Raw genomic sequence first — 21,905 nt, 5'->3', positions numbered from 1 at the left:
GAAAAACAAAAGCAGCTAGAAAGTTAGAGGTGTGTTTCAATATCATTATTTCTCATGAAGTTTCCTTTCAGACATTTTTTGTAATGAATCTAAAGAAATATTTATGTACTTTTCATTTTTCAAGGTTTTACCAGAATATCAAGCACAAATTTCTCAACAATGTAGAACGAAAAATCAGTTTAATACGCCAATATCTAAATTATTTTAAAAATATGATGTTGTGGAAACGTCTTATCACTTTTGGCCTCAAAGAATCGATCTTCATTTGTGCGATGATGTTGGTGGTGAGCTAAAGATTATATTATTATATTAGATAGTAATTATTATCTGTAACATATATTAATATCATTTACAGAATAGGAGGTACGTCATTGCATCCTGATTTGAGGGATGGCGGTGCTCTTCAAATATCTTTAGTTAAATTCTATATTGATTATTATCCGTATCATCTGGCAATGGCTGATAGAAAAGACTGGGTTAAATATAGAGAAAATGCTACACCTCATAGTCAATGGTTACAACAATCATTGAGTTCTTTTAGAAGTCAATTTATGGATTTGATTGATTCTGGTAGGACACAACATTCTCCATTAACAAGAAGTCAAGGAAATGTTACAGGTTTGAATGCTCAAATGTATTTACGTAGTGACAAAATTTATAATATATTCCTAATTGTAATATTTATTTTTCTCAAATGATCTAGGCAGTGCTACAAAAGGTTCTGGAGAAAGTTTAGAAAAAAGTAGTCAATCGCAGAGTGCAAATGTGGGATCTCAAGAACAGAAAAAGTTTCAAGGTTCTAGCGGAAATCCAGTGAAAAATTATGTTCTCGAACAGCTTGCTAAATTAATGACAACTTGTATTATCATTAGAATTGATGATTTTACATTGTTCAAAGTTACCACCGCATCACGCAAGCCTGTACCAAAGGAATTTATTACAGGTATTACCATTTTACTTCCTATTTTCTTTTTTTCAAATATGTCAGGCGTTTATTATTTTTTTTTAATATAGAATAAATTAATGTAAAGCATTGGATTTTTATATTTTCTTGAAAAACACAAGAGCAAAGTTTTTGTTATTGTAATACAGTTTATACATAATTATGCTCTATGATAATTCTAGTTTTTAGTTTTGAAAGTGCATTATTAATTATTTTATTTGGTAATTGCATAGCTCAAACGAGGAAAAAACGTCTATCAGGTATAATACCAAGTAAATGTTGTGTGCTTGTTTTTTATGTAACATCTGAGTGTTACTCAGAAGGTAGTTTATTACAAAATTAATTTGCTTTTGTAATTACAAAAATATATACATTGACTTCGTCTACAATTTCATAAAATAATTTAATTAAACAATACATTAATATATACGATCATAAATAAATTACATTTATTTCATAACTATGTTCTTTCTAGTTATCATCTCAGAGCCGCTTCATTTCATTAGTAATTTATGCATACAAGTAACATTGAGCAATAAAAAATGTATAATCAATTTTGTTAGATAAACTATATTTTTACTTGGGATTATTCAGCATGCATAGCATGTTAACTACAAATGAATATTATATATATATATATATAAAAAAAAAAAAATAAATACAAACCAAACATTTTCTATTTAAATCGATATTTTTGTTTAGGTGATCAAAATAGATTCTATCTTCCCGAAGATTTTTAACTATTCTTCATGCAGATTTTACCTACTATTATTATTATCCCGGAGATATAACTTTTCCATGTAAGAATACGTAAAAAAAGTATTATTTAGAATTTTAATAAAAAGATATTTTTAATAATATTTTACAAATGTACAATAAATAAAAATGTAAGCAGTATTTTTATTTTTTCATTTTTGGAACCTTTCTATCTCTATTTCTGTTCTTTACATTAGTAATTTCGTAAAAATTGCTTCCTATTTTCTTTCTCTTGTTTGCTCTTTCTATAGCTCTTCTTTGTTTGCTTGTTAATTTAACATGATTAATCTTATTTTGTTTTTCTTTTTTAGATGACACTACGAATGCACCACTACTCGAAAATGTTTTTGAACTGAACATTTCACTGTCACTGGAATCATAGTCATCTTCAATGGCATCAAATACACTTTGCATTAGATTATCTTTTTCTATAGATAGTCTAATGTTATTTTCTGAATTTCTTTCATCTTCTGAATAACTTGTGTTTCTTTCAGTTGCAGAACAGTTACCGTTACTTTCATTTATACTCTCTTCCATAGTAGGATTAGTTGTATTCATTATTGTTTCATTTTTATGTTCTTTATTAATATTTTCTTCTTTTTCTTGAGAATTTTCTTCAAGATCTACTCGTGATTCATTTAATGTATCAGTTATGTCGCTAACATCTGGTGGAGAAGATTCAACATCCATCTTATTATCACTGCAATTTAACTCTTCCAATTCGTTTTTGGTGTAACAAATGTCTTTAACATCATCACCTGTGTACATCAATCCTACTTTAATTTTTCTAAAATCTTGTATTACGTTTAATTGTACTTTTGCCAAATCTTTAGATGGAATACTTTGATCTTCTTGTTCATCTGTTTCGGTGATAGTGGTTTCATCATTCTCAGTAGGTATATTCTCCTCTTCTGTTGTTGCAGGTTTAGCTGAAGGTTCTTCAAAACCAGATGGTGCAACATAAAATGGCAACTTTCCACGTTGCCAGTCATTAAGAACCATTCGTGCTGTGATCGTTATATCTGGTTCTCCTTTCTTCAAAAGTTTTCCACTTTTACGAGCTAATTTTTCCAAAAAATCTATATGATCAGTCCAACCTTCGATTTTATATGTTTTACGTAAATATTCAGCCTTTACTCTTTCTAAAACTGAACTTACATAATCTTCTGGATTTTGAACTAGTTCAACTCTTACTACACCCTTTAAAACTTTTTCTGTATCAGTTTCTTTAGATGGATAAACTACACCTGGACAATCTATAAGATATATACGACGCATCAAGGTGATGTATTGCCATACTTTAGTTTCCCCTGCTATTGGTGCTACTTTACAGACTTTCTTAGATCTTAATGTATTAATGATCGAACTTTTTCCAGTATTTGGATATCCAATGAAACCTACACTAATTTGTTTTTTATCTACATGCAATTTAGCGAATTGACGCAATAAATTAATAAGAGAACCTTTACCAAATGGATTAGTTAAAGAAGCATGGAATGCTACTGTTGGATATTCTGAGCTTAGAATTGCAACCCATCTTTGTGTCACCCAAGTTGGAACAAGATCAACTTTATTTAAAATAAACATTAAATGTTTATGTGGCTTTTCTGTTCTTAAATATTTTTCTACAGGAGGAGATCTAGTTCCCATAGGATCTCTCGCATCTAATACTTGTAATATTACATCGGAAGAATCAATAACTTTATATAGTTCATTCCAAATTCTTCTACTCTGTCCTGCTGCCATTACCCAATCCCTTTGCATGTCGCGTACTCCAGTATCTTCACGAATCAGATCGTAATCTTTAGAATCTTTATCTTTGTTATAAGTTTCTTCTTTCTCTTCAGCTGATTTTTGTAATTCATCATAAGTTGCAATAGCTAAATTCGGTCGTTTCCTTAGTTTCTTTGGACCGAATACGCTTTCAAAACTTTCTGTATCTAACAAATGTACTTTTGCATTTACAGCTTTCTGCTGAAGTAAAGTTACAGGTAATTGTGTAGGTTTCATTACCACTTTGTAAGGATCACTCATAGCAGTTCCTAATTCGCTTTGAAATTTCTGAAGCGCATTTTGAGATATTACTCTAGAGTTACCGAACCATCTTTGAGAAGGTTCAACGCGGGACATAGTACCAGATGCATGCCAACCTTGAAACGGTGCTGGACTAATAATTTTACCTACACGATTACGTTTAGGTTTTTGATTACGATACATTTGTAATCTTTTTATAGTTCCTTTAGTTCTAACTTTAGCAACACCTTTTAACCCTTCAGTTGGTCTTTCAGGGTTCATACTATGCCCGGAACGATTAAAACCTTGTTTCCGAGGAGCTTTATTATCTGCTCGTGATTTAGCCATTTTTAATATTATAATTATAACACTTTTATTTTAATATTCAATATAAAAATATTTAAACTAAATATTAAATTGTTGCGTGAGGTTTTTTATATGGTCCAACTTACACGTGCGGGCTCACCATATTTGTAGCGTGTTCAACAATATTCAATAATAATTAATTCACTGGGGAAATATATTATTATAATATTTTATATTTTAAGCGTATTAAAAAAGACTTACAAAAATATATATTAAAAACTTAACAAATGTAACAAAGAAAAACGAAAGTAGTGACTAGTATTCAGTCTTTAGTCTCTGCTAGTAGAACGCGTGTGTCTTGCTCAGTGGTTGGAACGGAATAGAGCGAATAGCAGTGGTTATTCATATACGTGGGGTTTCTTTAGTTGTCAGTTTTCGCCACCAGAGGCGTGACGGTAAGAGTGCCGGTGGCGCCAAGCCACGGAGCTTAGATAGAAGGAGCACGCACGGCATAGGGCATTTGGTATAAAATGTGTCCCCAAAAACAGCATCAAATAACATGTACATATTTTCACCACCAGAGTAGCGCAACGGGCAAGTAAATCTCTGTGACGTCACAAAAAACCGTTGAGATGTTGCGGTGTATGTAAGCATAAACAAGTGTAAAAATAAGTTTACTTGGACAGTGTTGTTAAAGTGTGAAAGTAATTTTAACCGCTAAATTTAAAAACTGGTTCGAGGCAGTTGCAGCGCACTCTGTAATGAAACTTTATTTGCTCTACTTTTCGGGGACACTTCTGATACTATACGTTCGTGCTCCTTCTATCTAAGCTCCGTGGCCAAGCTTTGGCGTGCGGGTTCACAATATTTGATTACACTGCACCCTCTGGTGTGCTATTTATGAAATATTAAACTATTCACTAATTTTCATTAATGTATATTTGTTATTTGTTAAAATTTATTCATTAAATGAAAACAATCGAAATTTTTAAATGATCAATAATTTTTATATAAGTGGATCACTATTCGCAAAATATTAAACCAGATATTAATCGTAGTAAAAGACAAGACCAATAAACAATAAATGACTTAATACATATTAACCAATTGCATTACCGTATCAGTTTAAAATTTTGTAAACGAGTATTGCTTTCAACGTGGCAATGACGAACAATTTTTTTTTAATCTTTAAACTGTGTGTATTGTGTGTGTGTATGTCCATATATAATATTGAATAAATTTATAAAACACGTTTGCATACAAAATTACGTTTGGAAGAAAAAAAATATATATATATTTATTTATTTTAATTTATTATTCATAAATTTTAATAATGTAATGTGAAATTATTAATTATTTTTTGATTAAAAAAGAAAATATTGTAAGGAGCTTAGCTACGTATTAATATATATATTTAAAAATTAATTTTTATGGAAGAGGATCTTTATATCTTCTAAGAGTCTATGGTCATGATAGTCATTGGCACGGAGTTCTTTAATCTGTTCCTCCATGTGTCAAACTAACCATGTTTAGACGTATTAATCGTCATAGATGTTAATTAAAAACCCGAAAAATGGTGTCGATTATTAAAAATCAGTTACTTAAACATTTATCAAGGTATTGACAATACTATGCTTTACATTATTTTCTACAATCTTTGATATCATGTTAGATAAAATCGTTCCACCCTTGATGTATGATAGAAAAAAAAACACATTAATTAGAAATGTTTCACGCATTTAAGTCAATGTTTATTTATATATTTATTTAGGAATTATACTTTTTGATTATTAATGAAGTATTATATTTATTTTTTAAAAGTCATTTGGATAATATAAATTTGATTTCTTTTTGTTCAACAATTTTGGACTCACCTAATTTAAATGATTGATAAAATCATTAAAATCTTTTTAAACAAAAATTTTTCATATAAATAGAAAATGATTTATTTTTCTTATGTTTTACAGATTTACTAAAAATCTATCAGCTGATAAAATAAATTTGAGTACATTTAAGGGAGAAGGAGAGTTAACTAATTTAGAATTAGATGAAATAGTTCTAACAGATTTATTAGAATTACCATCATGGTTAAGGTTAACAAGTGCTTGGTGTAATAAAGTTTCTTTTCGTATACAATGGACCAAGTTAAAGAGCGTTCCTATTTTGTTGGTAATATATATTATTTATGCTATTAAAATATATATATATAAAGAGGAAGAGAGAGAAGTTATGTTTATAATAATGAAATTTGATAACAAATTTATTTGACAAAATTTTATTGTAATTTTTTTGTAGAAATTGGATGAAGTTCATATCGAAGTAGAAACATGTGAAGACTTAAGGAATATGTCTTCCAATCAAGGCCTGTCATCTTACGCAGGCCCAACAAAATATTCTCTTATTCATAAAGTGATCGATGGCATTACGGTTAATGTTAATACAGTGTCAGTTACTTTTAAAAGTCCTGCTTTTATTGCATCTGTACAGGTAACTAAATTTATGTATATAATTTGTATATGTGATAATTATGGAATATAATAATCTTGATTAAAAAATATAGATGAATCGCATTGTCGTTGAATCTAAATCAGCTACATGGCAACGTTGTGACTTAAGAACTACAAGACTAAAAGATCCAGATCGTGGGCAGTTATTGATTTTTAAGGAATTAGAATGGCAGACTGTAAGAATAGAAGCTCAAAGTACTAAAGATACTAATTTGACGCCTCTTCGTTTACTTACTAACCAAGCGAGATGTTTAATTACTATAAAGAAAAGAATATCAGGTGAAATATATTGTGTGACACGTTTTATTAACGTTTTACAATGCCAATTACAAAAAAATTTTACATAATTTAAATATATTTTTTTCATTAGATTGCTTCATCATGGGTTCAAGACTGATACTCATATTAGATGATCTCTTATGGGTTTTAACAGACTCTCAATTAAAAGCAGCATTACATTTCATAGATTCTTTAGGAGGTCTTATAGAAAAAGCAACTATGTTGGAGCGAAAAACAAAAGCAGCTAGAAAGTTAGAGGTGTGTTTCAATATCATTATTTCTCATGAAGTTTCCTTTCAGACATTTTTTATAATGAATCTAAAAAAATATTTATGTATTTTTTATTTTTCAAGGTTTTACCAGAATATCAAGCACAAATTTCTCAACAAAGTAGAACGAAAAATCAGTTTAATACGCCAATATCTAAATTATTTTCAAAATATGATGTTGTGGAAACGTCTTATCACTTTTGGCCTCAAAGAATCGATCTTCATTTGTGCGATGATGTTGGTGGTGAGCTAAAGATTATATTATTATATTAGATAGTAATTATTATCTGTTACGTATATTAATATCATTTACAAAATAGGAGGTAGGTCATTACATCCTGATTTGAGGGATGGCGGTGCTCTTCAAATATCTTTAGTTAAATTCTATATTGATTATTATCCGTATCATCTGGCAATGGCTGATAGAAAAGACTGGGTTAAATATAGAGAAAATGCTACACCTCATAGTCAATGGTTACAACAATCATTGAGTTCTTTTAGAAGTCAATTTATGGATTTGATTGATTCTGGTAGGACACAACATTCTCCATTAACAAGAAGTCAAGGAAATGTTACAGGTTTGAATGCTCAAATGTATTTACGTAGTGACAAAATTTATAATATATTCCTAATTGTAATATTTATTTTTCTCAAATGATCTAGGCAGTGCTACAAAAGGTTCTGGAGAAAGTTTAGAAAAAAGTAGTCAATCGCAGAGTGCAAATGTGGGATCTCAAGAACAGAAAAAGTTTCAAGGTTCTAGCGGAAATCCAGTGAAAAATTATGTTCTCGAACAGCTTGCTAAATTAATGACAACTTGTATTATCATTAGAATTGATGATTTTACATTGTTCAAAGTTACCACCGCATCACGCAAGCCTGTACCAAAGGAATTTATTACAGGTATTACCATTTTACTTTCTATTTTCTTTTTTCAAATATGTCAGGCGTTTATTATTTTTTTTTAATATAGAATAAATTAATGTAAAGCATTGGATTTTTATATTTTCTTGAAAAACACAAGAGCAAAGTTTTTGTTATTGTAATACAGTTTATACATAATTATGCTCTATGATAATTCTAGTTTTTAGTTTTGAAAGTGCATTATTAATTATTTTATTTGGTAATTGTATAGCTCAAACGAGGAAAAAACGTCTATCAGGTATAATACCAAGTAAATGTTGTGTGCTTGTTTTTTATGTAACATCTGAGTGTTACTCAGAAGGTAGTTTATTACAAAATTAATTTGCTTTTGTAATTACAAAAATATATACATTGACTTCGTCTACAATTTCATAAAATAATTTAATTAAACAATACATTAATATATACGATCATAAATAAATTACATTTATTTCATAACTATGTTCTTTCTAGTTATCATCTCAGAGCCGCTTCATTTCATTAGTAATTTATGCATACAAGTAACATTGAGCAATAAAAAATGTATAATCAATTTTGTTAGATAAACTATATTTTTACTTGGGATTATTCAGCATGCATAGCATGTTAACTACAAATGAATATTATATATATAAAAAAAAAAAAAAAAAAATACAAACCACACATTTTCTATTTAAATCGATATTTTTTTTTAGGTGATCGAGATAGATTCTGTCTTCCCGAAGATTTAACTATTCTTCATGCAGAATTTACCTACTATTATTATCCCGGAGATATAACTTTTCCATGTAAGAATACGTAAACGTATAAAAATATATTTATTTTTTTATTTTGTTGATTATTAAAATGATTGCAAATATTATATAATTAAATGTAAAAAAAAATAAATGTTCAAACAATTTATATATTTCATTTGTTGCAGTACCACCGCCAAAATTTTATGTGCAAGTAAATCCAATTCAAGTTAACTTCGATGTATGCTCCTGCCTTTGGTTTAATTCTTTTCTATTAAATCTGCACCATTCACTAATGAAAAAGAATGAGCCATCAAATTTAAAAAATATGATGTATTTTGATGTTAAGATAGAAGCTATTCTTCCAAGGGTAAGTCTTTTATATTTTAATATATATTCTTTAAAAAATATTTTAATTTCTAAAATATTTTGCTTTAATAACTACTTTCAGATAGTTTTTGAAAATCAGCAAGATTATCCTAATCAAAAAGATAGACCTAAATCCCTGCATATTCAGACTTCTAGAGCATCTATTACAAATGTTCGGTCAGTGGAAAGGTCTTCAAGAGCTGACTTAGCACAATGTTTAAATACGTTTCAAATGGGTCAAATGTTTTTTGGAGCTGAATTCCCAAGCAAAGAGAATGATTTTCATGTTGTGACTGATAAATTTTTAGCGCATTGTGCAGGTAATTTTTTTCAAGTTCTTTTTTTTATATTCTTTTATATAAAAATTAATTTGTTAATACATTTTTTGCTCTTTTGTGTGCAGGTACAGATAATATTAGATCTGCTCCATCAAATTTTACTAGTAATTCAGTGAACGAATTAATTCGACAATTACATCGTGAATTTTTATGGACAGAAGCGAAAGATGTATGGTGTTGCAATTTAGAGCCAGTTTGGGGTGACTTTTTTGGTGCAAGGGCAGTAGGACAGAATCGTCCAGTTCCATTTTTTGATGCATTTCCTTTAACATTTTGGTGTCATATGAATTTAGAACCAGTAACAGAAACAAAAAACACGTTTACTGCAGATATTCATGGACTTGCATATATAAGCAATTTAGTTAGCGTACAGATAAATCATTATCAATATCTTTTTTTATTAAGATTGTCAGAAGTTTTATCTGAATTGACTACATATTTAGCTATTGATTCAAATAAGATATTGAATGTTGAATCTGGTGGTTCATTAATAATTGGTGCATTAATACCGCAAATAGAGGTGACATTTGTAATGCCTTCACATACACCTGGAAAAGAAAATTCTGGTGGAGATTTGGAATCCGTTGTACCTGATTCATCTAGTATAGCAGATGATTTTGCTGGATCATCTTCAGCTTGGCATAATTCTACGCAAGTCAGTGCAAAAGTTGATTTTAGTATTAAGAAAATGAACACAAGCAATGATGTTGAAACACCACAAAGTGAAGTATCATCAATGTCAATGGATTTTACACATCCTGTTGTAATAGAACAACCTATTGTTACGTTTAAACAGAATGGTAATCCAGATAAACGTGAACATATTCATACGAATATTGCTCATGAAAAACCTCATACGATTACGGAAGAGGAAGGTTTATCGTTAAAACAAGGAGGTGATGCTATACAAAAACATAACAAACCAGATTTGATACCAAATACACCTTTCATTCAAAATAATTTTAACGTTGGTTTATCTTCCATGAGAAAAGGATTTAGTAATTTAATGACGTCCATTGATTCTGCTTTAAAAGCATCACCTGAGGATGGTAGTAGCGATACTGTATCCATGAGGAGTGATTTAAGCTCGGATAGTGAAAATTATGCATTAATTACTCTTCAAGATCAAGAGAAATCTGATGGAATATTTGCGGTTGATAATAGCATTAGAATAACTGCTGTGGAAGAGGCAAGCGAAGTTGTAGAAGAAACGCCAGACACGCAAAGTGAAAAATCTGTTGACAGCGTTTGTAAAAGAAAAGATATAGTAAATATTTCTATTTTATCTTATATGTATCTGTATATATATATAATATTATTGTTAATTACATCATTATGTATTTTATTTATAGATATCTGTTACTACATTTAAATTATCCAAAGTAGAATTTATTACACAATCTTCCGGTTACTCTTCAACGATAAAAGTTCAAGTATCTAATGTAAAAAATGACGAATGTCCATCTATACCATGGGACGAATTTCAGGTAAGATACACATATCATTTTAATTTAAACAATATACGCATTTATCTCTGATTATGCACAAGAATGTATGTTTTCAATTGAGTGGGTATAAGCATAAGTACATAATTTTAACATTTTCTCTAGTCAAAGCTTAAACACTTTTTTCAACTTTTACGAACATATTTTTGGGATAATTTCATTTTTTTTTTTTTTAATATACATGTATTTCTTTGTGATTGTGATCTATTTATTTTCCATAGCGAATTTAACTAATATAATTAACATTTATATATTTCGAATATTTTATTCGTTAATAAGAATTACGTATGATAATAATTCTATACGAATTAAAATGATATAAGAAGCAATGCATTTGCGTAGATTCATATGCAATGTTTAGTTAATGTGTGTCATACACACTATTATGTCTTATATTATTATATAAACTCATGTATTTAAATACATATTGATATAAATTTTGTCTTTTAACTTTTTTGCATGCATCTCTCCTTCGCGTCTCTCCTTCTCTTGTGAATGTTTTTAATGTGGCACTTGTGGCAGGTCAAGAGAAAGGTATTGGCAGAATATTCTCATACATATTTTAAATATTTAAAAGTGCATGTTAATTTTTTCATAAAAATATATTGTAGTATGAATTCGAATTTTTGTTTTCTTAACTTATAAATCCATTTTAAGAAGCTGAAAATATATACGAATTGTAATTAAGTATTAAAATAATTAGACAAAAAAGTTTGAATGTTTAATATGCTTATGTGCTGAAATAAATGTAGATTATTTACATAATATGTAATTTCAATCAATGTATATGGATAAGAAATTTTCAAGTAAAATGGTTTTTATTACATAATTAATTATTTACATTGCTGCTTTATTTTTAAATAAAAGCACGTTTATCTTTCTCATATTGTTTAACTTATGATTTAAAATTATGACAAAATTACATTCTGTTCTATCTCAGCTGTATGCTTTAATGCTATAATAATATGATTGTGCTAATCGATGTAAGCTTATGTGTTACTATGCTTGAAGGGATGTGCTTATTGAACTCTTAAAATTATTAATTGATTTATTTTATGATAATGTAGCCAATTTATTATTAGGATTATATAAGAAAGGAAAAATCAGTGTTTGTAAACAAAAAGTATTCATTGCACCAATCTGATTTATTATATTTTATTTGCTAGACTAAATTCAGCTCTCGATCAAGAGGTTGGACTGAACTACCATCAGATTCGGATTGTAGAACGTGCATCAAACTACGCTTAGACCACGACTTAAAAAATAAAGAAGATTCATTGAAACTGTTCCAAGCTTCTCAGAGTATTAAAAGTACTAATAATTCATTGGAAGATAATAAAATAATCAAAGAACAGGCCAATAATATTAATCTATTAGACAAGCAGAGCATCATGGATTTATTTGAAGATAAATTGGAAATTAATGTAACTGATGTAACTATGACACTGTCCATGAGCTCTGTTACAGGTTTAGCGGATTTAGCAGAGGATGAAATTATACCTAAACCTATTCCAATGCAGGTAATTTAATAAACTTTATTAATTATTAAAATTATTTTTATTCAAAGATATTATATAAATAATTATATTTATTTTAGGTATATCTAGAAAGAATATTTCTTCATTTGAATGAAGATCGGCCTCCAAACAATATAACGTCACCAGGTCCAATTCCCATACAATTAAATATATCAAAACTTAGAATAGGAAGGGATTTAAGTGGTGCCTTTAATATTGAACCAATTGGTAAGTTAAAAAAGCATAAACTAGTGCATAGAATAAGTTTTTACTGCCACTTGCAATCTATCGCATATATAATTTTTATGTTGTTATAATATTGACATTATTTCATATTTAGTTTATCATTCATTAGTATAATATAATGTATATACCCCAGTGAACTTTGTAAATAAATAATATATGCTTAATTATATATAATGTTATTTTTATGTAGGTTTATATATTATATGCAAGTGGCAGGATTTTGTTTTCAAAAAATTGATATTATATATTGCGTAATTGTCCAGTGCACTCAGAAGGCCTTTCGAATGTGAGCATTGGTATAACACAATTAGAAAATCAGCTTTAGTTTTTGTTGCTTATTTCAGCACAGCTTAGGCTAGTTTTTTATATATCTGTATATATCTAGTCATAATATATGAAAATATATATTAATAGGTTTGCACTGTTAGCAAGCATGCTTTCAAGTAAAATAAAAATATATATATCAATCAATATTTATTTTAAATCTGAACTCAATAAAAGCTTCTTTGAAATATTATTACAAAATAAATATAAATAATAACATATATTACTTGATTATAATTATATTATTTTTTAAATATTTTTATCTCTTTTATTTAATATATATAATTGTTATAAACTAACATTTTGTCATTTTTTAAAACATGCAAGCATGAATTAAAATTAAACAAGATTAGCTTGTGATATATATATATATAGTATTTTATCTGATTTTTATTTTATTTATTCAGCTAGCATGATAGAACGAGCTAGACAACAATTATATTGTAAAAACATCAAAAGTAATTTAATTTTTTACCTCATGATAATATGACACATGATGTCTATGTATTAAAAAATTTGTTTTTTTCTTTTTTTTACGAACACATTATTATTCGATGATAAAAAATATATGAATATATTAAAAATAACATTTTTCATTTTTACAGTAACTATATTGGATAAGAGTAATTCCCATAAATTAAATCCAAGTGGTAACAATCAAATTTCTAAAGACGAAGAGCGTGAAATAGAATTGAATTCTTTAAGACAAACAAGTAAACAACTGAAATCTGATAACGAAGAGCTCAAACGACGTCTTGGAACTTTAGAAAGACTTTCGGAAGAAAATGCAAAATTATTACGTATAAAGGAAGAATCAGATATGATTAAAACTCATTACAATTCTGCGCAAGAGAATATCGCACTACTTATTAAAGAAAAACAAGTATTACGAGAAACAATAACGGAGCTTCAAAATCAAATCATGGGTAATGGACCAGGAGGTAGTAATAGAACATCATGGTCTATTAAGAGATAGCATACTGGCTGTTTTAATTGTTCTAAATGTTGCAGTTCTGGTAAATCATGAGTTTTATTATTATATTCGGGATATATATATATATCTTTATTTTTTTTTTATAATGTGAGAAATGCATATAGTGATTTTCAAAAATAGTTTGTAGGTCTTTGTTATATATATATTATATTTTTTTATTTTATATTAAACAAAAAAGAGAAAAAAAAGAGAAACAAACAAACAGGAAGAGTACATGAACTTTTATATTTTTAGTTCCTCAAAAGGCTATAATCTCCTATTGATTGCAATCAGAGCCATAAACAGATCTGTGTTTGTCCCAGGTTATGATGATAGGAATGTTTCTTCCAGAATGTGGCTTTACTTGTAACTATAATTATTGTAATTGTACTATATTTATCTGCCATATATAATGCTAGTAACTGCCGTTTATTTTAAATGCAGAATGACAAAATGAGGCAGTAAGTATATATATATATATCTAATCATATATGAAATGTCATATTTGCTTTTATACAAAACGGGAAAAAGTGATCGTAATAATTAATGTCTCTTCGGCATTTTTATTAAATGAAAAGGTAATGGAAGATATCTATATATATGTATACGTAATGTGAATATATTTTATGTTTCATAGTAAAATTATTATTTTCAAGGAATTGTGTGTGTAATTAAAGAAAAGTATTGTAAGGTTTATTGAATTATTATATATCCTTGCAATTTTGGTTTAAATTAACTGACTAGTAAATATTTCTTTTGATATTATATATCGTTTGTTTATATTTTACTTTTTTTTTATACAACAATAGTAACATTTTCTCTAGTGCAATAGTTGGTATAGACAAAATTTTATTGTAATTTATAAATGTACTATATTGAATTGATATAAATATTGTATTTCATTTATAGATTAGAAATATATCTTTTCTTTTTTATAATGTTAAAATTAATATGCATCAAGCAATGGAAACTAAAGATAATACCTTAAAATACGATAATTCCAGATGCCCAAAAGACTGTTTAATATTTACAAAATTTTCTATATTACTTCTTATTCTATTTAAAAAATATTAGATGAGGATATATATATATAAGTTATATTTCTAAGGTTCATAATATCCAGTTTAAAATTTTGCTTTTTAATGTTTCGTAGATGTGTTATATGCGTATCTGTAATAAAGTAGTAAACTGTGTTCAACTATAGAAATGTTAATATATGTATATACATATGTTTTTGGACTTCTGTTAGCTTTTATTTGTTTTTTATGCAGGTTTTGAAATAGATTGCTGGTCAATCCCTGATAAGAAAGTAGTAATATATTTTTCTAGCGAAGCAGTAATAAGGAAAGTAGTTGGAAAACATTTTATTTCATATATAAATACAAATTTTCTTTGTTTTTCTTTAAGCTACTAAAATATATCTATATTATGTATATTCATAAAATACAGACAAAATTTATAATTTAGAAATGTTTTTTTATTTTTAAGTATATGTATGTATATACATATATATACATATATTTCAAAGTACATATCAACTATTACAAAATTCATTTATTTCAAATGTTTAACATGCTTAGTACATTGAAATCATAAATATTTTATGTAATTTGCAACATAAATGTTGTAATACCATATTAAGGAAGATACAAAAATAAAATACACTTTTAGATTTGATTTTTAAAATTATGATTGTTTGCAATAATGTCACACACATTAATAATTGTATTTATTATATTAAAAGAAAAATATGTAAATGTACTTTTGAATTCAGTTTTACGAGTTAGGTTTTACTATGCAATTAAGTTAAAAAAAATAATTAGAAATGTGTGTGTATATTTATGCTGAAAATTGCATATACATAAATTTACACACTTGGAATTCTTCTACTATTTCGACCTATATTTTAATGTATACATAACATGTACAATAATACAAGATAGTCAGAGAGTGGTATAGTGATTTATATAGTAATTTATATACATTTAAAAATTAATCTATAATATAGATTATTGTGAGTGCAATATGAAATCAGTCCATTGGGAATGCTTGGAAATACTTATAATTTGATAAATGTAATAATAATATTCTGTAATAATTGTTTTCCTTTCGTTATATATAGTATATTCGATGTGATACAATTGTACCTATATAATTTCATTAATATTTTTAACAAATTATTTTATAATAAGTATACTATACAAAAATGTGTGTGTGTGTGTGATTCTTCCATATGATTTGATAATGAATTTTAATTAATATTCATGTAGTTCAATAATTCTGAACATTCAGTCTGCGTAATATCGTTTTGACAATATTTTTTACTGTAGTAAGAAGTCTAATAATTTTTGAAATTTATTCAACACGTATTATCAGAGTTAGTGAACGCATAGTTTTGATTTTATATTTTTAGAATTATTGTATTCATGCCTTATGCATCTCATTGACTGTTATTTACTTCGAATAATATGATAATCATAATGATTATATTGCCCATTTTAAAATAGTGATGAGACATTGATGAGGGAAAATGTCGATACTGTTTTTAAATATGAAGTATTAAATTAATTTTTACTAGTTGATTAGAACATTCAATGTGTTTGGATATTGTACATACAGTCATTAATCTATTTTATGCTACAGAAATTGAATTAGAAAGATTGTATACTAGCGAGTGATTGTTTATTGTTTATAGTTATTTCAGAGCCATAGTAAAGTAGCCATCCTAAATAATATATATATATATATATATATATAAATATGTACGTATGAATATCTAATATACATAGTATATCTTTAAATAAAAGTATGTTTCGTAAATTGATATCTTGCATTAGTTTAAAAATATGTTAATGCGAAATAATGTCAAGATATCTACAGCCATAATTTACGAAATGTATTGTTTTACACAAATTTGAAAACAAAAAAAATATATATATATAATAACTGACTTAACATAATTTCAATGAAAATATTAATCAAATTCCAAGAGTATGTGTTACGTGGTATCAATTCATGCGCCAAAATAGAATAATACATGGCTTTGTTTAGACCGCTATTATTATCATCAAATAATATTATTATGTTATTACTTTTTTGTAGGGTAAAAAGTGGAATTACTTTCGCATAAACAAAAAAGAAAAAACAAAAAATAAGGTATATTATTATCAGTCCTAAAATAGTGTAAGATAATATATATTTACTTAACGTTCAAAGTGGTTTGTGTCAAATGGTTTTTACGAAGCTTTCATATTCACTCTGCTTTTGTTATATTTGTGTACTTTATGCACTTAAAAATCACTTGGTTATTATGACATAATATATACTTAAGAAAAGGAACATTTTTGAAATGACGATAATGTAAAGTTGTTTGAAGTTTTAAAGGCATAATAAAGAGAATAAAAAGATAATAAAAAAAAGAAAAAAAAATAATAATAATACAAATAAAACCAAGAAATATTACTGACAATGAAATGTCGATAATACTATAACCTACACTTTCCTATTAAAAATATATCAAACAAACGTAGAGTTTATTAAAATAATGTATAACATTTCGTTATTCTTTATAAAAGTAATGATTTTATAGAATCTTCATGAAAACGTATTTGATTTACCCGCCAAAACAGATCGGACATGTTCGAGTAAATTCGGAAGTATTCGGAAGTATTGCGCGCAGCCATCAGCGCCCAGGCGACAGAGTTGTACGGTCGAAATTGACTACCCGAATCGGTGTGTGTGATTTGTGTGTCGGTTAGAGCAAGGAGGCAAAAAAGAATTCACGAGGAGTATTATAAGCAACGTAAGTATTAGAATAGCTTTGTAAACATTTAGAAAAAAGATAAATATAAGTATGAAAAACATCAACGAATATCGAAACTGTTAAATTCAAATCTAACCCCAGTAAGATTACAACTGCTGTATGTTCAGCACGAAAGTACAGAAGTTTGAGAATCATGTTTCGTACTAAATGGTAACATTATTGTATCCGATATCTTTTAAATCTTAATTTTGATTCCTTTATTTGATTATTCATTAGCAGACAGAAGTTATAACGATTTGATTTTGATTTGTTTTCTAGCAAAGAACACGATCACTCATCGTTTTATCGGTTCTTGCAAATGGAGCACAGTCATAAGAACACCGATTGCTACTTTTTCTATTATTCTACATGCAAGAAGGTAAGTTCACTTTTTCATCCCTTTTAAACTAATAATTATCATATTTTATCGTATCATAGTTAAAAAAAAGTACTTTTTCGATTGTTCTCCCATATTGCTTAACTTTCGTAAACCTCGCAAGGTTAGGTCGGCCATGTTGAAGCCATATTGTGTGATACTTCCCTTTCGCAAAATTTCTCTTCTTTTATATTTTTTTTTATTTATTCGATATTTAAACCAAGTATACTGTTTTTCATTCGTTTATTGTAAGATCAATAGTTAAAATGTAGCGTTAAACATGATCGATTGCGATCGTTGCACTGTACTTATTTCACGAATTATCAAGTATATTTAAATGTTGAATTATTTTATTGTTTAATTAAGAGTAGATGAAGTATAATAATAATAATAATAATAATAACAATAATAATATTATTAATGATAATAATAATAATAATAGTAATAATAATAATAATATTTACAGGAATATAGGATTTTTATAACATTTCAAATATTTAATAATTAATAATATTTTTTTTTAATATAATATAATTGTCAGGTATTGGTAAATTATTAATTAATATAATGATAATCATCAGACAATAAACAAGCAATAGCTAGATTATCATTTTGCTTTCAGTATATAATTTTTGAGTACTGTAAGCATTTATAAATGTATAAATATATATATATTATATATGTACATATATATATATAAAAGATTATAAATAAGAGATATATAAATTGTATTATTGTTCATGAAATATCTAGCTATTTTATTTATTTCATATTATCTTGTATTTCACAGGGTGAACTCTGTCCATTTCGACATGAACCATCTGCATTGGGTTGCGAAACAATGTGCTCCTATTGGCAGCAGGGTAATTGCCTTAACGAGCATTGTAGCTTTAGGCATATGGAATTGAAAGTAAGCATATATTATTTTAAAATTTCCATTTTTTCATTAAGTAGTAATTGCTATTCTTCTAGTACTTTTTTACCCTGTATAGAATATTATTAATTTGTTTGCTTGATTCTTAGAAAAACCGCAAATCAATTCCATGCTATTGGGAGACACAACCTAGTGGATGCAGGAAACCGCATTGTCCCTTCCTTCACAAGAATGTCCGAGCTATATATGATCCGATTAATCCAGTCAAAGCAACTGAAGTAACGTCAAAACCCATCAATCAGGATTGGGTGAATCGTCAAGGTGAGTTTAATGTCTTGGAAATATTGGCGTAATTGGATAGTTAAATATTTATATAAAAAATATTTTACTATCTTTATAGGTTATTAATGTAGTTAAGTTTAATTGTATATAAATTAACTTTTACAGATGATGCAAAGTACGACACAAGCAGTGCAGAATCAGATCAAGGTAGGGGAAGCAGCGAAGCTGGCAGTTTCATTGGTAGTCCAGCCGTCGATCCTCTTATCGTCAAATTTGGAGAAGGTATGAGGCTTTACTAGCCCCCCCGTCCATCTTTCAATGTACATTATCTTACACCAGGTACTCTCTCCCTTCCATCCAGCCTGCAGACAAATTTGAATCTCCCAAACGCGCTCAGCATTCCAAACAATCTGACAATCCCGAACAACGTTCCTAATAGTCTTGGCATTCCTAGTAACATCACTGTTACAAATAATCTGAATGTACAACAGCCATCGGTACAGAATTCGCAGCCTTCTCCTTGTCATCACGCGTTAACTTATCCACATCAACCAAATTTACATTCTCATTCTCCTGGTCAATCTTTATCCCCTCTACAAAACCAACAAAATTCTTCGCTTCTTCAACAAACGTCGTTTTCACCAATACATACGCAGCAAACTCCTCAGCCTCAAACATCAAGATTCCCCTTTCCATTTGTCGGTATTACATCATATAGAAGGTTTTAAAAGAGCTGTTAAAGTGTATAGATAACAGCATTATGGGTCGGTTTTCTTACTCATTGGTTTAACAGCAAAATAATATTTTCTCTAATCATATAACAAATTATATCCATTATCAGATATTTGTGTTTTTCATTTATGAATTAATTCATATATATATCAATACACACGTATACACACACACGGAGATGGAAAACGAAATAATATTAATAATAATAATAATAATAATAACAATAAAAATAAAAGTAATAAATAATAAATATTAATAACGAGAAAATATTTTTTTGCTACCAATGATCGATATTAATAAAAATAAGTATATTCGTTTTTTCGTGGCAAAAGATAAGAAAGAATTTTGTGTCAATTCTATATGATAATTTTTCTCATTAAGATATTATAATCAAACTAATTGATATAGAAAAACAACAATTCTGACAATTCTATCGAATTATTGATTTTTGACAAATTCTGTAAAAGCAATAGCACTTTTCTGAGAGAAAGTACAACGTTCGTAAAAGAATCGTATTGTATCGCATTAGGGCAAGCGTTCAAAGTATTTGGCGGATGTCATAGCATCATAGTTGATGCCAATTGACGATGCCAACTCTTTGTAAACGTTTCTTAACGTATGTTTTTCATTTTGCTTTTCAATAATAAAGACCAGATTGCGCAAATTTATATTAGTACAATTAATAATAAATAATTAATAATATTAATAATAATTTTAATAATAATAATAATAATAATAATAAATAATAATAATAATATAATAATAATAATAATAAAAATAATAAAAATAATAATATTAATAATAATAATATTAATATTAATAATAATAATAATAATATTAATAATAATAATAATAATAATAATAATAATAATAATAATAATAATAATAATATAGTCGAAATGAAAGTTCGAAAGGGATGATGAATAGTACTTATTTAATGTGTACGTGTTCCAAGTGAGAGATTCTCATATCGAGGTCTTTATTATTGGGCACAATATTATAGCTCGCTGGATATAAAGTTAGTTATTTATTAATGCAACCCTCTTAGCAAATTTCTTCATATCACATTAACAAATATGATGATTAATTTTTTGAAATAGTAATAATAATAATTCAAAAGAGAGTACAGCTTAGGATATGGCGCACTTTAACACACTATTATTTATCACGAAGTATATATATATATATACATAACGTTTGTTAATTTTTTCATATATATTTAATTATTGTCGAATTGATTTGAAAGATATTTTTCGCAAAGAGAAAATGAAAAAAAAAGTAAACGTAGAAGAAGCGAAAAGAAAATGAAGTTAAATTAAATAAGTAAGATGGTCATCTATTAATTATTATGCTAATTACGAGGAAGAGGGAAAACACGCAACATTTAGATAACTTCGATTAAAATTTGGCTTTTTTAAATGAGAAACACACATATATATATAAATATAGTACGAATTGGCACTGTTCTTAACGTTTTCTTGTTCGGGAATGTAGTAGTTATTCGGTTAATGTAGCATCTAAAACAAGGAAATTATTTATATTTTAATATTTGCGCGAGAGCACTGTGCTTTGTCGATTGTAAAAGTAAAGTAAAGAAAAGGTAAAGTTAAAGATAAAGTAAAAGTAAAGGAAAAAAAAAGTAATGAAAGAAAGAAGGAAAGAAAGAAAGATAGGGAAATAGAGAGATAGAAAGAAAGAAAGAAAGAAAGAAGGAAGGAAGGAAATAAAAAAAAAAGTTGTAAAAAACGGTAGACGCAAAAGAAAAGAAAAAAAAAGTAATGAAGATTTATTATTATTATTATGATTACCCACGAATAATAATACGAAAGACGAAATCACGCACCACTTTTTAGGCAG

At 27.4% G+C, this 21,905-nt stretch overlaps 4 protein-coding genes across 14 annotated transcripts in view; 3 read left to right on the top strand and 1 right to left on the bottom strand.

Moving 5' to 3' along the window:
• Positions 1-192: 192 nt before the first annotated feature.
• On the top strand, positions 193-1,497 carry LOC122526600. 2 transcript variants are annotated; one of them, XM_043650128.1, is made up of 4 exons: positions 193-284; positions 356-618; positions 704-943; positions 1,177-1,497. In XM_043650128.1, exons 2-4 carry the CDS (start codon positions 456-458, stop codon positions 1,284-1,286), a joined length of 513 nt encoding a protein of 170 aa, XP_043506063.1. In that variant the 5' UTR covers positions 193-284; positions 356-455; the 3' UTR covers positions 1,287-1,497. The 2 variants fall into 2 exon arrangements, with proteins under 2 accessions (XP_043506063.1, XP_043506064.1); XM_043650129.1 differs by having other exon boundaries at positions 195-284; positions 361-618.
• Positions 1,498-1,843: 346 nt separating this feature from the next.
• On the bottom strand, positions 1,844-4,655 carry LOC122526597 (nucleolar GTP-binding protein 2-like). Its single transcript, XM_043650120.1, has one exon. The coding sequence runs from the start codon at positions 4,058-4,060 to the stop codon at positions 1,844-1,846; it is 2,217 nt and encodes a 738-aa protein (XP_043506055.1). The 5' UTR covers positions 4,061-4,655.
• A 724-nt stretch (positions 4,656-5,379) lies between these two features.
• LOC122526595 (UHRF1-binding protein 1-like) lies at positions 5,380-14,512 on the top strand. Of its 10 annotated transcripts, XR_006306118.1 has the most exons (20): positions 5,380-5,635; positions 5,986-6,187; positions 6,314-6,505; positions 6,579-6,804; positions 6,896-7,062; positions 7,158-7,317; positions 7,394-7,651; positions 7,737-7,976; positions 8,209-8,235; positions 8,672-8,764; positions 8,899-9,080; positions 9,162-9,399; positions 9,483-10,684; positions 10,770-10,904; positions 11,445-11,456; positions 12,089-12,442; positions 12,520-12,667; positions 13,615-14,025; positions 14,238-14,348; positions 14,427-14,512. XR_006306118.1 is itself a non-coding variant. In XM_043650113.1 (19 exons), exons 1-18 carry the CDS (start codon positions 5,592-5,594, stop codon positions 13,983-13,985), a joined length of 4,203 nt encoding a protein of 1,400 aa, XP_043506048.1. In that variant the 5' UTR covers positions 5,380-5,591; the 3' UTR covers positions 13,986-14,025; positions 14,238-14,512. The 10 variants fall into 10 exon arrangements, 9 of the variants coding, with proteins under 9 accessions (XP_043506048.1, XP_043506045.1, XP_043506051.1 ...); XM_043650113.1 differs by having other exon boundaries at positions 7,394-7,603; positions 14,238-14,512; XM_043650110.1 differs by having other exon boundaries at positions 14,238-14,512.
• Positions 14,513-17,636: 3,124 nt separating this feature from the next.
• The window catches only part of LOC122526482 (putative leucine-rich repeat-containing protein DDB_G0290503), a 16,597-nt gene continuing 12,328 nt past the window's right edge, over positions 17,637-21,905 (top strand). The window contains exons 1-5 of the mRNA XM_043649910.1: positions 17,637-17,784; positions 18,064-18,163; positions 18,951-19,070; positions 19,184-19,355; positions 19,482-19,598. Coding sequence (XP_043505845.1) covers positions 18,104-18,163; positions 18,951-19,070; positions 19,184-19,355; positions 19,482-19,598 — 469 coding nt within the window. The 5' untranslated portion in view covers positions 17,637-17,784; positions 18,064-18,103. The remainder of the gene's footprint in view (positions 17,785-18,063; positions 18,164-18,950; positions 19,071-19,183; positions 19,356-19,481; positions 19,599-21,905) is intronic.

Source organism: Polistes fuscatus, unplaced genomic scaffold (assembly GCF_010416935.1).
Source record: "Polistes fuscatus isolate 324 unplaced genomic scaffold, CU_Pfus_HIC Scaffold11, whole genome shotgun sequence".
In the NCBI taxonomy this organism is placed as follows: Eukaryota; Metazoa; Arthropoda; class Insecta; order Hymenoptera; family Vespidae; genus Polistes; species Polistes fuscatus.
The sequence above is the reverse complement of the archived record's forward strand: the minus strand, read 5'-3'. Positions and strand labels throughout refer to the sequence as shown.

Coding starts and splice junctions, on each gene's coding strand:
- LOC122526597 (XM_043650120.1), bottom strand. CDS start 4,060: ATGGCTAAATCACGAGCAGATAATAAAGCTCCTCGGAAACAAGGTTTT.
- LOC122526600 (XM_043650128.1), top strand. CDS start 456: ATGGCTGATAGAAAAGACTGGGTTAAATATAGAGAAAATGCTACACCT. Junction 619..703: donor AAGTCAAGGAAATGTTACAG/GTTTGAATGCTC, acceptor CAAATGATCTAG/GCAGTGCTACAAAAGGTTCT. Junction 944..1,176: donor ACCAAAGGAATTTATTACAG/GTATTACCATTT, acceptor GTAATTGCATAG/CTCAAACGAGGAAAAAACGT.
- LOC122526595 (XM_043650110.1), top strand. CDS start 5,592: ATGGTGTCGATTATTAAAAATCAGTTACTTAAACATTTATCAAG. Junction 6,805..6,895: donor TATAAAGAAAAGAATATCAG/GTGAAATATATT, acceptor TTTTTTCATTAG/ATTGCTTCATCATGGGTTCA. Junction 12,443..12,519: donor CTAAACCTATTCCAATGCAG/GTAATTTAATAA, acceptor TATTTATTTTAG/GTATATCTAGAAAGAATATT.